The sequence below is a fragment of the Lithobates pipiens genome, unplaced genomic scaffold (genome assembly GCF_037356315.1).
Source record: "Lithobates pipiens isolate NorthernLeopardFrog02 unplaced genomic scaffold, aLitPip1_a1.2 Scaffold_35, whole genome shotgun sequence".
NCBI classification, from domain to species: Eukaryota; Metazoa; Chordata; class Amphibia; order Anura; family Ranidae; genus Lithobates; species Lithobates pipiens.
In genome coordinates this window covers 8,729,636-8,744,199 of record NW_027507811.1, presented here as the reverse complement: position 1 = coordinate 8,744,199, position 14,564 = coordinate 8,729,636, and the positions used below count along the sequence as shown (strand labels likewise).

The 14,564-nt window shown below is 50.3% G+C and overlaps 2 protein-coding genes across 2 annotated transcripts in view; both read right to left on the bottom strand.

The window, feature by feature from the left end:
- Nucleotides 1-14,564, bottom strand: part of LOC143956097 (uncharacterized) — a 215,775-nt gene that overhangs the window by 153,154 nt on the left and 48,057 nt on the right. The window contains exons 3-6 of the mRNA XM_077466231.1: nt 11,440-11,577; nt 11,228-11,351; nt 11,014-11,111; nt 10,748-10,936 (exon numbers count right to left, since the gene is read on the bottom strand). Coding sequence (XP_077322357.1) covers nt 10,748-10,936; nt 11,014-11,111; nt 11,228-11,351; nt 11,440-11,577 — 549 coding nt within the window. The remainder of the gene's footprint in view (nt 1-10,747; nt 10,937-11,013; nt 11,112-11,227; nt 11,352-11,439; nt 11,578-14,564) is intronic.
- On the bottom strand, nt 6,925-10,377 carry LOC143955797 (uncharacterized). Its single transcript, XM_077465918.1, has 2 exons — nt 9,071-10,377; nt 6,925-8,036 (listed from the first exon to the last, which is right to left on the bottom strand). The coding sequence occupies exons 1-2, from the start codon at nt 9,852-9,854 to the stop codon at nt 7,507-7,509; spliced, it is 1,314 nt and encodes a 437-aa protein (XP_077322044.1). The 5' UTR covers nt 9,855-10,377; the 3' UTR covers nt 6,925-7,506.

Below are 14,564 nucleotides of genomic sequence, written 5' to 3'. Positions count from 1 at the left end.
GAGCATGGTGAGGCTGCATTGGGGGCACGGTGAGACTGCAATGTTGGGCACGATGCGAGGCTGCATTGGGGGCACGGTGAGGTTGCAATGTTGGCACAGTGAGGCTGCAATGTTGGGTACAGTGAGTCTGCAATGGGGGCACCGTGAGTCTGCAATGGGGGCACCGTGAGGCTGCAATGTTGGCACGGTGAGGCTGCAATGTTGGCACGGTGAGGCTGCAATGTTGACACAGTGAGGCTGCAATGTTGACACGGTGAGGCTGCAATGTTGGGCACGGTGAGGCTGCAATTTTGGGCATGGCGAGGCTGCAATGGGGACACAGTGAGGCTGCAATGTTGGGCACGGTGAGGCTGCATTGGGGGCACGGTGAGACTGCAATGTTGGGCACGATGCGAGGCTGCATTGGGGGCACGGTGAGACTGCAATGTTGGCACAGTGAGGCTGCAATGTTGGGTACAGTGAGTCTGCAATGGGGGCACCGTGAGGCTGCAATGGGGGCACCGTGAGGCTGCAATGTTGGCACGGTAAGGCTGCAATGTTGACACAGTGAGGCTGCAATGTTGACACGGTGAGGCTGCAATGTTGACACGGTGAGGCTGCAATGTTGGGCACGGTGAGGCTGCAATTTTGGGCATGGCGAGGCTGCAATGGGGACACAGTGAGGCTGCAATGTTGGGCACGGTGAGGCTGCATTGAGGGCACTGTGAGACTGCAATGTTGGGCACGGTGCGAGGCTGCATTGGGGGCACGGTGAGGTTGCAATGTTGGTACAGTGAGGCAGCAGTTGGGGCATGGTGAGGCTGCAAAGGGGCAAAGTGAAGCTGCAATGGGGGCATGGTGAGGCTGCAATGTTGGGCACGGTGAGGCTGCAATGTTGGGCACGGTGAGGCTGCAATTTTGGGCATGGCGAGGCTGCAATGTTGGGCACAGTGAGGCTGCATTGGGGGCACGGTGAGACTGCAATGTTGGGCACAATGCGAGGTTGCATTGGGGGGCACGGTGAGGTTGCAATGTTGGCACAGTGAGGCTGTAATGGGGGCATGCTGAAGCTACAATGGGGGCATGGTGAGGCTGCAATGTTGGGCACAGTGAGCCTGCAATGTTGGGCACGGTGAGGCTGCAATGTTGGGCACGGTGAGGCTGCATTGGGGGCACGGTGAGACTGCAATGTTGGGCACGATGCGAGGCTGCATTGGGGGAACTGTGAGGTTGCAATGTTGGCACAGTGAGGCTGCAATGTTGGGTACAGTGAGGCTGCAATGTTGGCACGGTGAGGCTGCAATGTTGACACAGTGAGGCTGCAATGTTGGGCACGGTGAGGCTGCAATGTTGGGCACGGTGAGGCTGCAATTTTGGGCATGGCGAGGCTGCAATGTTGGGCACAGTGAGGCTGCATTGGGGGCACGGTGAGACTACAATGTTGGGCACAATGCGAGGTTGCATTGGGGGGCACGGTGAGGTTGCAATGTTGGCACAGTGAGGCTGTAATGGGGGCATGCTGATGCTACAATGGGGGCATGGTGAGGCTGCAATGTTGGGCACAGTGAGCCTGCAATGTTGGGCACGGTGAGGCTGCAATGTTGGGCACGGTGAGGCTGCAATGTTGGGCACAGTGAGGCTGCATTGGGGGCACGGTGAGACTGCAATGTTGGGCACAATGCGAGGTTGCATTGGGGGGCACGGTGAGGTTGCAATGTTGGCACAGTGAGGCTGTAATGGGGGCATGCTGAAGCTACAATGGGGGCATGGTGAGGCTGCAATGTTGGGCACAGTGAGCCTGCAATGTTGGGCACGGTGAGGCTGCAATGTTGGGCACGGTGAGGCTGCATTGGGGGCACGGTGAGACTGCAATGTTGGGCACGATGCGAGGCTGCATTGGGGGAACGGTGAGGTTGCAATGTTGGCACAGTGAGGCTGCAATGTTGGGTACAGTGAGGCTGCAATGTTGGCACGGTGAGGCTGCAATGTTGACACAGTGAGGCTGCAATGTTGACACGGTGAGGCTGCAATGTTGGGCACGGTGAGGCTGCAATTTTGGGCATGGCGAGGCTGCAATGGGGACACAGTGAGGCTGCAATGTTGGGCACGGTGAGGCTGCATTGAGGGCACTGTGAGACTGCAATGTTGGGCACGGTGCGAGGCTGCATTGGGGGCACGGTGAGGTTGCAATGTTGGTACAGTGAGGCAGCAGTTGGGGCATGGTGAGGCTGCAATGGGGCAAAGTGAAGCTGCAACGGGGGCATGGTGAGGCTGCAACGTTGGGCACGATGAGGCTGCAATGTTGGGCACGGTGAGGCTGCAATTTTTTGGGCATGGCGAGGCTGCAATGTTGGGCACAGTGAGGCTGCATTGGGGGCACGGTGAGACTGCAATGTTGGGCACAATGCGAGGTTGCATTGGGGGCACGGTGAGGTTGCAATGTTGGCACAGTGAGGCTGTAATGGGGGCATGCTGAAGCTACAATGGGGGCATGGTGAGGCTGCAATGTTGGGCACAGTGAGCCTGCAATGTTGGGCACGGTGAGGCTGCAATGTTGAGCATGGTGAGGCTGCATTGATGGGCACAGGTGAGGCTGTGCTGAGGGGAACTAATAAAGTTGTTAATTATTTTTATAACTTAATTCTGCATAAAACATCTAATGCCGGGTACACACGATCGGAATTCCGGCCAGAAAAAGACAGATGAGAGATTTTCATCGGAAAATGTGACCGTGTGTATTCTCCATCAGAATTTAGCTGTCCGAATTTCCGCCAGCCAAAAAAAACGGAAAAACTTTCTCTCGGTAATTCCGATCGTGTGTATGCAATTCCGACACGCCAAAAATCACGCATGCTCAGATTCAACTACGAGACAGAAGCTATTGGCTACTGGCTATTGAACTTCCTTTTTCTAGTCCCATCATACGTGTTGTACGTCATCGCGTTATAAACGATCGGAATTTGATGTGACCGTGTGTAGGTCAGACAGCTTGAGCCGAATTCCGTCTGGAAAACCATCAGAGCTTTTTCCGACGAGAATACCGATTGTGTGTATGCGGCTTAAGTGTCATGTCATGAGATATTTTATGAGGGAGCGTGAATAGGGGCAGAATTTAGGGCGGGGCAACTGGTGGCTAGTAAGGCCTGGCTAGTAGCTCAGGACATGAAATTTTGAGCCCTGTTCTAGAGACTCCTGAGCAAGATTACCACTTGGCCAAAAAATGAACTTACCAACCAAGTGAAAAACTACCAGCCTGTTGCGGGCTCATATTTTGCTGGTCACATTGTCAATTATAAGCTGCCAAAAAGAATCACATCAATTATGTGATGAGTTGTGTCCAGTAAAGACCCCTTAGGGGGGCATTTATGTGAATGTGTCTACCTTCAGATTGATCCTCAACCTGAGAGAAGAGAGAAACCTTGGCAGGGCCTTCCCAGAAGCTGCAGCCTGGACCTTACCCGGGAGTAGTTGCACATTGGTGGTGGGTTATAAAAAGGGCAAAGCAAGCTAGTGGCCCCCTTTCTGGAGAGCGAAGCCCAACTTAATAGCTACCCTTCTGTCTGTCTCCCTTTTGTATATGTGCTCAGCCTGTGTGCAGGAAAATATGCCAACTACAACATACTGGTAGCCCACAAACTCTCCAGCCAGGAAATGGCCCACGCAGGTGTCAGGCCAGGCCCAGGGAGCTCACTCAGCTTGTAGGGTAGGTGTAGATGAACCGGCCTCCAAGTTCCACATTAACAACTACGTTAACACACTCTCATTAAAGCGGGAGTCCACCGGGACTCCGCGTTTTTTTTTTTTTTTTTTAAAAGCCAGCAGCTACAAATACTGCAGCTGCTGACTTTTAAAATAGTTACACTTACCTGTCCAGCGCGCCCGCGATGTCGGCACCCGAAGCCGATCGCTAGGTCGTCTGTCGGGTCCTGCCGCCGCCATCTTGGGTATGGGAATCAGGAAATGGAGCCTTTCGGCTTCATTTCCCGGTTCCCTACTGCGCATGCGCGAATTGCGCTGCGCAATAAGGATGCTCCCCGCTGCCTCTGCGAGCTGTGTGTTTCCCAGCAGGCAGCGGGCCACTTGCGGGAAGGGGCGGGCACTTGCGGAAAGGGGTGTAAGTTACGCCCCTTTCCGCAGAGAGCTGTCCCGGAAGTGGGTGCAGTTACCTGGATTATCCAGGTAACTGCACCCCCCTCCCCCCTGAAAGGTGCCGATTGTGGCACCGGAGGGGGGGAGGGTTCCGATGAGAGGAAGGTCCACTTTAGGGTGGACCTCCGCTTTAACACACTCTCGTGCAGTCCCCGTCAACTCTTTTCTACCTTTACTGCTCTACTTCGTCCTCCATTACCTCCACCCACTAACTTACTCACTGCCCAGGAGATTGCTAATCACTTCAAATATAAGATTGAGACAATTTGTTTCAAGATCTCCACTCTACAGCTATCTCCCTCACTTTACACTCCTTGTCCTCCTGCACAATCAATACTTCCCTCTTTTAACCCAGCTACTATAGAGGAAGTCACTAAACTTTTTTCTAAACGCCATCTGTCACCGGTTACCATCTGGCTCTATCCTACACTCTTTCACTCTACTGGCATCTTCTCCAACCCTCTAAAACATGCGCTAGTCACTCCCATACCAAAAAAAGGCCCCCGCTGGACCCCACCAATCTTAACAACCTAAGACCCATCTCATTACTCCCTTTAGCCTCCAAACTCCTTGAACGTTTATTCTACAACCGAATGAGCGACCACCTCATTGAGAATAACCTTCTTGATCCCCTTCAGTCTGGATTTCGCAACACAGAAACTTCCCTCCTAAAACTCGCAAAAGACTTACTAACAGCCAAAACCAACGGTCATTATTCCGTACTCATACCCTTGGACCTTCTACTGCCTTTGATACAGTTGACCACCCCCTCCTCCTCAAAAAACTCAATTTGCTTGGTCTCCATGGCTGTGATCTCCGTTGGTTCGGATCTTGCCTATCTCACCGCACCTTCAGTGTCACTTACAACTCCCCTTCCTCCTCTCACCTTTGGGGCCCCCCCCAAGGTTCTGTCCTTGGACTTCTACTGTTCTCGATCTACACGTCCTCCCTGGGTCAACTGATAGCCTCCCATGGCTTCCATTACCATTCATATGCCGTTGACACCCAAATCTATCTATCTGCCCCTCAGCTCACCCCATCACTGATTTATTAACAGACATATCAGCCTGGAAGTCACACCACCAGGGGCGGACTGACCATTGGGCCACTCGGGCACTGCCCGAGGGCCCCATGCCACTAGGGGGCCCCATCAGGGTTGCCAGCCTCAGTAAAAGCAGGGACAGTATGTAAAAATTTGGGTTTTTTTTTTTACATCTCTCTCTGAAATGTTGCTTACCAACAGCCTTTTGGTCTAAAAATCCAGAGATTATAGCTGCCCCACCTCTCCAGTACCTTCTCAGCCAATAGAAACATGTCTGTGTATACTGTGTGTGTGTTTGTGTATACTGTGTGGCCCCATAATCTCCGATTGCCTGGGGGCCCCATGAGTTGTCAGTCCACCCCTGCACACCACTTCAAGCTGAATCTATCTAAAACCAAGCTCATAATATTTCCTCCCCCACGTGCCCCCTCCCCTGACTTCTCTGTCAAGATCAATGGCACATCTATCAGTCCGTCCGCACATGCCAAGGTGCTAGGGGTAACCTTAGACTCTGAACTGTCCTTTCAGGCCCACATCCAATTATACCGCTTTAGCCTCCGCATTGTTTCTAGAATGCTCCCCTTTTTAACGGATGACACCACCAAGCTTCTTATTCACTCCCTGGTTATCTCTCACCTCGACTACTGCAACTCCCTCCTAATTGGATTATCTTTACATACACTATCCCATCCAACCAATGACCGTGCGCCGTGTACACTTGGGGACTTCTGAACGCTGATCTGCTCCCGATGGGAGAAAGGCCACCAGGGAAGATAACACTGACAACACTCCTTCACTCTGTTACCCTTGGTAACCACTTGCTGTCCTCATACCCCCAATGTGTCTGCTGACCCAGGTTGGAAACTACATGTGTGCTGGTTAATTGCATTACCACCTCTTTAGAAAAAACTTCAAACCAGGCAAAGTTTCAAAGAACTGCAGCCCTAAGAAACATCTCATGTGACTACAGCCTTGTAAAAGGTTGTCAACTATTTCAGATGCTGAACAGTGGAGGGATTTAGTCTACTCGTAAGGGCAGGCAGGCAGGCGACACTCTCGCCATGTTCCCCTCCTCATTGGGCACCCAGTGTGGGTCATATGGGAGGCCTACTTCTTCTTCTGGGCTACACTAGACCCTTGGAATAGGGTAATTTCCCTGGCACATGGGGCACCTTAATTTGTGTCCAAACCATCATACCCTGGGACAAGGCTAAGGTCACTACGGGGGCTACTTGACCTCAAATTTTAGAGATGACCATGTACACTTGGGGATTTCTGAACGCCGATCTGCTCCTGATGGGAGGCAGACCGCCAGGGGAGATAATGCTGACAACACTCCCTTGCTCCGATACCCCTGGTAACCACTTGCTGTCCTCATACCCCAATGTGTCTGCTGACCCAGGTTGGAAACTACATGTGTGCCGTTTACTTGCGTTATACCTCTTTAGAAAAACTTCAAACCAGGCAAAGGCAAAGAACTGCAGGTCCGGTATGTGTCAGGAGCGGGGGGGGGGGGGGGGGGCCCAGGGGATGAACATTGGGAGGGTATCTTACCAAGATGACTCCCCTTTGGCAAAGGCCTCATTCCTACCTCCCTGTCCTGGTGGATGGGGGGGGCTTGAAAAGAATCTGGATGAATCTTTAAAGATAAAGAGGACCCTTGATATCGGAAGACCTCCTCTCCCAAAAGATAAAGGTGTTCATATAACTATTTTTACTTTTTTTGTGAATTAATAAGATAACAGACACAAAGAAACTGTCAAAAAAAAAATTTATTAAAAAAATATAAACACTGTTCCCCAATGTAGATTCAACACCGATCATGAACAACACCCTGACGATCCTCTACTGCTGCACTCCCACCGCAAAGGACAGCTCCCCGGCCAGCTGGTGGATGTCAGTAGAGATGTGCGCCATGGAAAAAACTTGTTTCGTATTCATTCAAAAAATCGTTTTAATTTTGTCCTATTCCTTATGTTAGGATGATTCAAATTTTCAGCATTTGTTTCATATATCCGTTGTACCGAATCAATTTGAAGGTATTTAGGGAGATTGGCTTACATTCGTTTTAACGTGTTATTTTCCGGAGATTAGTCATCGTTGCTAGTCCAACCCACAAAGAGAAATGGATTGAGCTGATTGGACGATACTGACCCGAGTCGCGTACATCCAAAAAGTAAGGAATGGACCAAAAACTTAAATTTTGGATTAATTTATGTTACGATTCCAGATTCTGATGGATCCACCTCCATCTAAACCAAAAAAAACCCGTGTGAGATCTTTGATAAGGTCTACATTCTCTGAAAAACATTTCCCCGCACTCGCGGGGGGAAGGCTCACGGCTTCTCGCACTTTTGCAATCGCTCGTGTCTGGAAAGGAAGGACTTGTGTGAAAAACATTTTCCACACTTAGGACAGGAATTTTCCCGCTCCACCTGATGAGTTGTGTAATGTAGGTCCAGTTCCGATTGATGAAGAAAACATTTCCCGCACTCAGAACAGCAAAGAAGCTTCTCCCCCTTGTGAGATTTCCGATGTAAAAAAAGCCTGAGTTTAGAGCTAAAGGTCTCCCCACATTCAGGACACGAAAATTCCTCCTCCCCCTGAATCCCGGCACCATCCCCCACAGTACGAGGTTGCTCAGAGTCGGAGGGATTCCATGGTCTACCCATACCGTGAAGTCCACCATCCCTCACAGTACCAGGTTGCTCAGAGTAAGAGGGTCTATCCACACTGTGAAGTCCACCATCCATAGTGGAGATCATTGTCTTTTCTCCTCCACAATCTCCTGTGATGTCCTCATCTTCCATTCTACAACCTGGAGATAAAGTGAGACGATTCTTTGAGGGTTTCTTCCTGGCGTGTCCTGGAAAAATATAAAAACATCATCAACAGATATGAGAGGGTTAGTTCACGTCCATCAAGATTCCATCTGGATCAGGTAGATATGAGTGAGGAGATGCTCTATGTGGAGGTCCCAACCAGCCGGGACTTTTCCCCCCTCTTCAATCAAAGGTTCTTTGGTCCTCCCAGATCACTTCTACATTTACACAGCCTTGTCAGAAGAGCAGGAACCAATGGGGGCTGGGAGGTCCATGCTCTTCACACAACCACAAGCCTAGGCACTGGGTCATGTGATCTCTGATAGACAAGAGGGTCAAAAAGTTCAGATTTGAAGACCTTTTTAGCAATGAGAAAGTGACGATAGGCCTTCAATCTGTGTTATCATATCTGCGCTACTGTAACAAGGAGTGAAACCCAACCTAATACTGCCAGCTGAACCCCAGGACGGGTATCAGGGTGGTGACTATTATCAACCTATCATTGGCCGATATCTGCGGCTTTGAAGAAAAATACACTCCACTGTATATCCACCGGAACTACTTTCACTTATATTGGTCCATCGCTATCAAGCGCACACCACACCCCCAACCATAGAAGAAAACGGTTTCAAAAGATGGGCTACGTCCTCTTGTTGGAAAAGCTAACATTCACAGATAAGGGCTGCCCATTGACAGGCCAAAAAACGTCTCCCTTAAATTTCAACTGGATTTTGGGCGCTAGGTTTGGTATTTGCGTATTTAAGCCTGGGCTCGCAGAAACATCCCATGGACGGAACCCGGGGCCAACTCGCTCGTCATTGCTCCCCTCTGTGAGAACTTTGATGTATGACAAGGTGTGATTTCCGGGCATAACACATTCCGCACTCAGGGCAGGCATACGGCTTCTCGCCGCCGTGAGTTTTCTGATGTTTGAGAAGCGTTGATTGCTGTAGATAACTTTTCCCGCACTCGGGGCAGGAAAACGCCTTTCCTTGTGTGTGCCACATCTGATGTACAGTAAGACTGGACTTCTGCGAGAAACGTTTTCCACACTCGAGGCACGTATACGGCTTCTCACCTGTGTGCGATCTCTGGTGTTCGTAAATATGGGACTTCTTTGAAAAACGTTTCCCGCACTCCGGGCAGGAAAACGGCTTCTCCCCGGTGTGGGATCTTTGATGCATGACAAGGTCCGATTTGCACGGAAAATACTTCCCGCACTCGGAGCAGGAATACAGCTTTTCCCCCGTGTGCAATCTATGGTGCCTGGTGAGACAAGACTTCCGCAAAAAGCTTTTCCCGCACTCAGAGCAGGAATACGGCTTATCCCCCGTGTGAGATCTCTGATGTACAACAAGGTCTGAATTCTCTGTAAAGCATTTTCCACACTTGGGGCATGGATATAACGTCTCTCCTGTGTGCAACCGTTGATGTTTTAAAAGGACGGACTTGTGTAAAAAACATTTCCCGCACTCAGGACAGGAGTTGGCCTTCTCCATCTGGTGGGATAGGCAATGTCTGTCCAGGTCTGATTTATGAAGAAAACATTTCCCGCATTTGGAACAGGAAAGAACCTTCCCCTCCTTGTGAGATTTCTCATGTAAGAAAAGCCTTAACTTAGAGATAAAACTTTCCCCGCATTCAGGACAGGAAAATTCCTTCTTCTCCTGAATTCCGGCACCATCCCCCACAGTACAAGGTTGCTCAGAGTCAGAAGGAGTCCATGGTCTATCCACACTGTGAAGTCCACCATCCATAGTGGAGATCATTGTCTTTTCTCCTCCACAATCTCCTGTGATGTCCTCATCTTCCATTCTACAACCTGGAGATAAAGTGAGACGATCCTTTGAGGGTTTCTCCATGGCGTGTCCTGGAAAAATATAAAAACATCATCAATAGATATGAGAGGGTTAGTTCACTTCCATCAAGATCCCATCTGGATCAACCTAAGAAAGGCTCAATCTGTGTTATCATATCTGTGCTACTGTAACTAGGAGTGACCCACAACCTAATACTGCCAGCTGAACCGCAAATAGGGTATCAGTACAGGGAGGGGACCATCATCAACCTATTATTGGCTGATATCACTCAGCTCCCGCCCTACTCTGGACCAATCAGTGAGCAGTAACAGAGCAGAGATAAGAGAAGAATATATGATGGGTCACCTGTGCTGATCTCTGTAGGAGTGTCCTCCTCTATGAATGTCCTCGTCATTCCAGCCTCCTCCGTATATTGCTGATCATCCCTCACATACGTCTCTTCTACTTCACCCTCAACTTTCATGTTCATCAGATCTTCACCCTAAACCAACAGAATGGCAGAAAATAACATCTGTAACATAGAAGTATTTATGATGTGAGATCACATAGAAAATATCATCTTGTAGAGTCCAAACATCATCTCCACATGTCAGAGTGTCCAATCACTTTATGTTCCCGACCCTCAACTCCACCTACCTGATGATGGTGGGGGATGGTGTGACCTTCCTGTGTGGAATACAGAGGACGGGGACATCTCTCTGGTGGGTTCATGTTACTGGATGACTCCACCATGGTGTCCTCATACAGATCTTTGTGCCCTCCTGGAAAATCCACCACAACATTCTCCTCATCCTCCTCTTTTATTTCTTCTTTAACATCAAAGTTAGAATCTCTCAGGTTTCCACTCTGAATATATAATAAAAATGACATCAATGGTAACAATGCAGATAATGTACAGATCCTAATGATACTATCAGTGATTGTTCCTCATCTACCTGATGATGGTGGGGGATGGTGTGACCTTCCTGTGTGGAATTCCGGGAATACAGAGGACGGGGACATCTCTCTGGTGGCTCCATTGGGACATGCTTATGTCCTGAAAACTCCTCCATTACACCATATGACTCATCCTCCTCTTTACACTCTTCTTTAACAACAATGTTATCTGCCTTGAGGGTTCCACTCTAAATATAAAACAAGAAAATCATTGTAACAAGCAAGATTGTGCATAAATTAATGCCAATAACTGTTAACCACCTACCTGATCATGGTGTGCATAGTTATGATCTTCTTGTGTGGAATCCCGGGAATACAGAGGACGGGGACATCTCTCTGGTGGGTTCCCATTACTGGATCCATCTGTAGGAAACACACACACTGACTGAATACATTGTTTCTATGTGTTTATCAGATGATGGGGGATCTAGGTGGAGCCTCCGTACTGCTCTCTCCTTTACAATAAAGTCTCCTCTTACCCGGTGATGTGAGGGGCGGCTGATTGTCCATCATGACGTCCTTGTAGAGATCCTTGTGTCCTTCTAAATACTCCCACTCCTCCATGGAGAAATAGACAGTGACATCCTGACACCTTATAGGAACCTGACACACACAATGATACAGTCACCATCCAGACACATCCCTTGTCTGTTACTGGATAATGTCCCACAATTCCCAGAATCCTCCTCACCTCTCCTGTCAGCAGACGGACCATCATGGTGGTCAGTTCCAGGATCTTCTGCTCTTTGTTCCTTTCAGGTATGGGAGAAGGAGGAGGAGGCGCCGTGGTGGAGCTCTGGGTCTTGCTCATCTTCACTAAAAGATAATCCTACAGATCAGGAGAAAGATAAACGGATATCAATCATCTGACATCATCTACATTCTACAATAAGAACATGGACTACTGAGACCTAGACAAGAGTGATGATGTCATGTGACCTCCCAGAATCCTCCTCACCTCTCCGGCCAGGTCTGTGTTTTATTAATAGAGATAAGAGTGGGGGAGTGGCCGGATGTAGATCTAGGACGACGTGTGGTGCTGGAGCTCCTGCCCTCCTGAACGTAATCCTGTGCCATCCTTCGCCTGTCTGACTTTGGGGACGGCCAAATTATCTCCCCTGCGCCTCTGACATCCCGCTGGACTACAGGGAAGCATTTTGGCGCGGATATCGGTGTGTCCGGCGGCTCCGTGGCTTGAGGCCTAGCCGGATAGCAGTGTCCAGCCGCCATCTAGCGGCCTCCGGACCGGCCGCGGTGGAGTACCGAGTGCGGGAATCGGCTGCACGGGAGTGCAGAGCGGAGGGGACGCGGGAAGGGGACGAATCCTCGGGCCATCCTGCCAGACACAGATGCGGTGACTGAAATAATCCGCTGCAAACGGCCGCGCAGCGGTGCATCTGCCATTGGGAGGACTGTCGGCTCTGTGGGGGCCCTTTACCATCCTTGCTGGGGCGGTGAGTCCTGAACTGGGGGGCATAGGTAGCTGCACAGGAGTGGTGGAGAGAGGTGTGGGAGAGTGGGTAGCAGCCCTGGTGCCATTCCCTGCTGCTTTCTTTGCTGGGCACATGAACAGAATACCTTAAAGGGCAACACTCCAACTCCCTAGTGCATAGCAAGACTGTCTGCATACTCTATTGTTCAGTTTCTGTAAGTGAGAGGTTCTTGGGGGCTACCAGAACTGTGGCTTTAGCCATCCTAATCATTCTCGACTGTATCCCTGAAGTTGAGCATCCTTAAAGGGGCGCACCCTTCTCTCTGCACACAAGTATACGTAAGGCCAGCTTGCCTTGCATCTTTACCTCATGCCCTCCAAAGGCAAGTCTGCGGCTAAGAAAGCACCGTTACAGCCTGCGCAGAATCCTAGTGACTTTTTGAATCAATTCAAGGCTCTAATGGCGGACATGGAGCAGGCGGCCCCGCAGGAGGCTAACCCAGTTGCACCCACGTTGCCTCCAACTAAATGATACCACTGTTATTCTTGCAGCGATTGAGCAAAGCAGAACTTCTTTGTTGGTGCGCATAGACCACCTGGCGGAGGAATGCAACCTCATAAGAGCAGATTTTGATAAATTCAGGGGCAGGCTCTCGGAAACTCAAACGCGAATCTCGGCGACAGAGGACACTACTCACCAATGAGGCCATTCAAGCGCTGCAGCGTATGGTTCAGAATCTGGTGGCCAAGTCCGACGACGCAGAAAACCGTTTGCGAAGAAACAATTTCAGGGTCTTGGGCCTGCCGGAGGGAGCGGAAGGGGACCGTCCGGCTGAATTTGCCAAAGATTTCTTTAAATCATTGCTTCACTTGACGGATGTGCCCCCAACGTATGTGGTCGAGAGGGCTCACAGGGTCCCGACCAGTCGGGGTCCCCCCTAGACCATTCTTGGTACGCTTTCTCAACTTTCGGGGCCCGAGATCGGATCCTGCGTGAGGCTCGTAAACATCAGAACTTACCTTTTGAGAACACGGTGGTACACCTTTATCCTGATTTCTCCGCTGATCTTCAGAGAAGACGCAAGACATTTACAGACGTCAGAAGGAGGCTTCGTGAGCGTGAGCTGAAATATTCCATGCTTTATCGCAGCCGACTGCGGGTGCAACACGGAGGATCAGTGACATTTTTTGAGTCACCTGCGGAAGCAGATCTATGGCTACAATCGCTGTAACTGGCCTGTTAAGACACCTCTGATTACTAAACGGCGGGTTGACTGCAACTACCTATTTTCTTTTTTGTTGCCTTTTCTGGTTGCTGCCCAGTTTTTGGGGTGGTTTGACTCCCTGACAAGTGTGTCTCCTGCTGGAATGTACTTTTGTTATCCTTCAAGAAGCCTAACATACTCTGGCTGGGGGGTGGGGGGTGGCAGTTGATGTCCGCTTCTCCTGTAGGCTCCCTGCCTCGGGTGGGGCCGCCTGCCATGGTTGCCTATATAATTTTTTCTTTTTGTTCTTGCCCCCAACTGGATAAATAAGATGGTGGAGGATACGTAGAGGAACAGGCTTTCCGGATATCCATACCAAAGGACAGACTGGTCGTAAGCGGAGTGGGTGCTCCAGGCACGTGAACACTATGTCCATGATACTTTGGACTCTTGGTTTACACTTGAACCTTTTTTTTTTTTTTTGGTTCTCGGGTTTTTACTTTTTGTCTAGTGGTCCTTTTTTTGACCCATCAAGGCCATGCCTTCGGGGACTGTTTTTGGACACAGTTTGGGGATAAGCTGCGTGTACATGTTTTTTTGTGTTGTTACACGGCAGCAGGGTGTTTATGGGGTTTCAAAGGGTAAGGGGTTTGATAGGTGCAGCCCTCCAAGGTAAATTGTTTATTCATATGCTTAACCACTTGCCGCCCGCCCTATAGGCAATTGACGGTGGCAAAGTGGTTTCATAATCCTGATCGGACGTCATATGACGTGATCAGGATTATGAGCCGCTGCGCGCCCCCGGGGGCGCGCATCGCGGCGATCGTTGTTGCGGGGTGTCAGTCTGACACCCGGCAACTACGATCTCGGTAAAGAGTCTCCGACGGAGACTCTCTACCACGTGATCAGCCGTGTCCAATCACGGCTGATCACAGTGTAAATGGGAAGAGCCGGTGATCGGCTTTTCCTCACTCGCGTCTGTCAGACACGAGTAGAGGAGAGCCGATCGGCTGCTCCTCTGACAGGGGGGTTGTGCTGATCGATTATCAGCACAGCCCCCCCCCCCCCCCCCCCGAGGATGCCCACACTGGACCACCAGGGATGCCACCAGACCACCAGGGATGCCCAGCAAACGGTAATCCTCCCTAGACCACCAGGGATGCCAGTTAGGGCCACAAT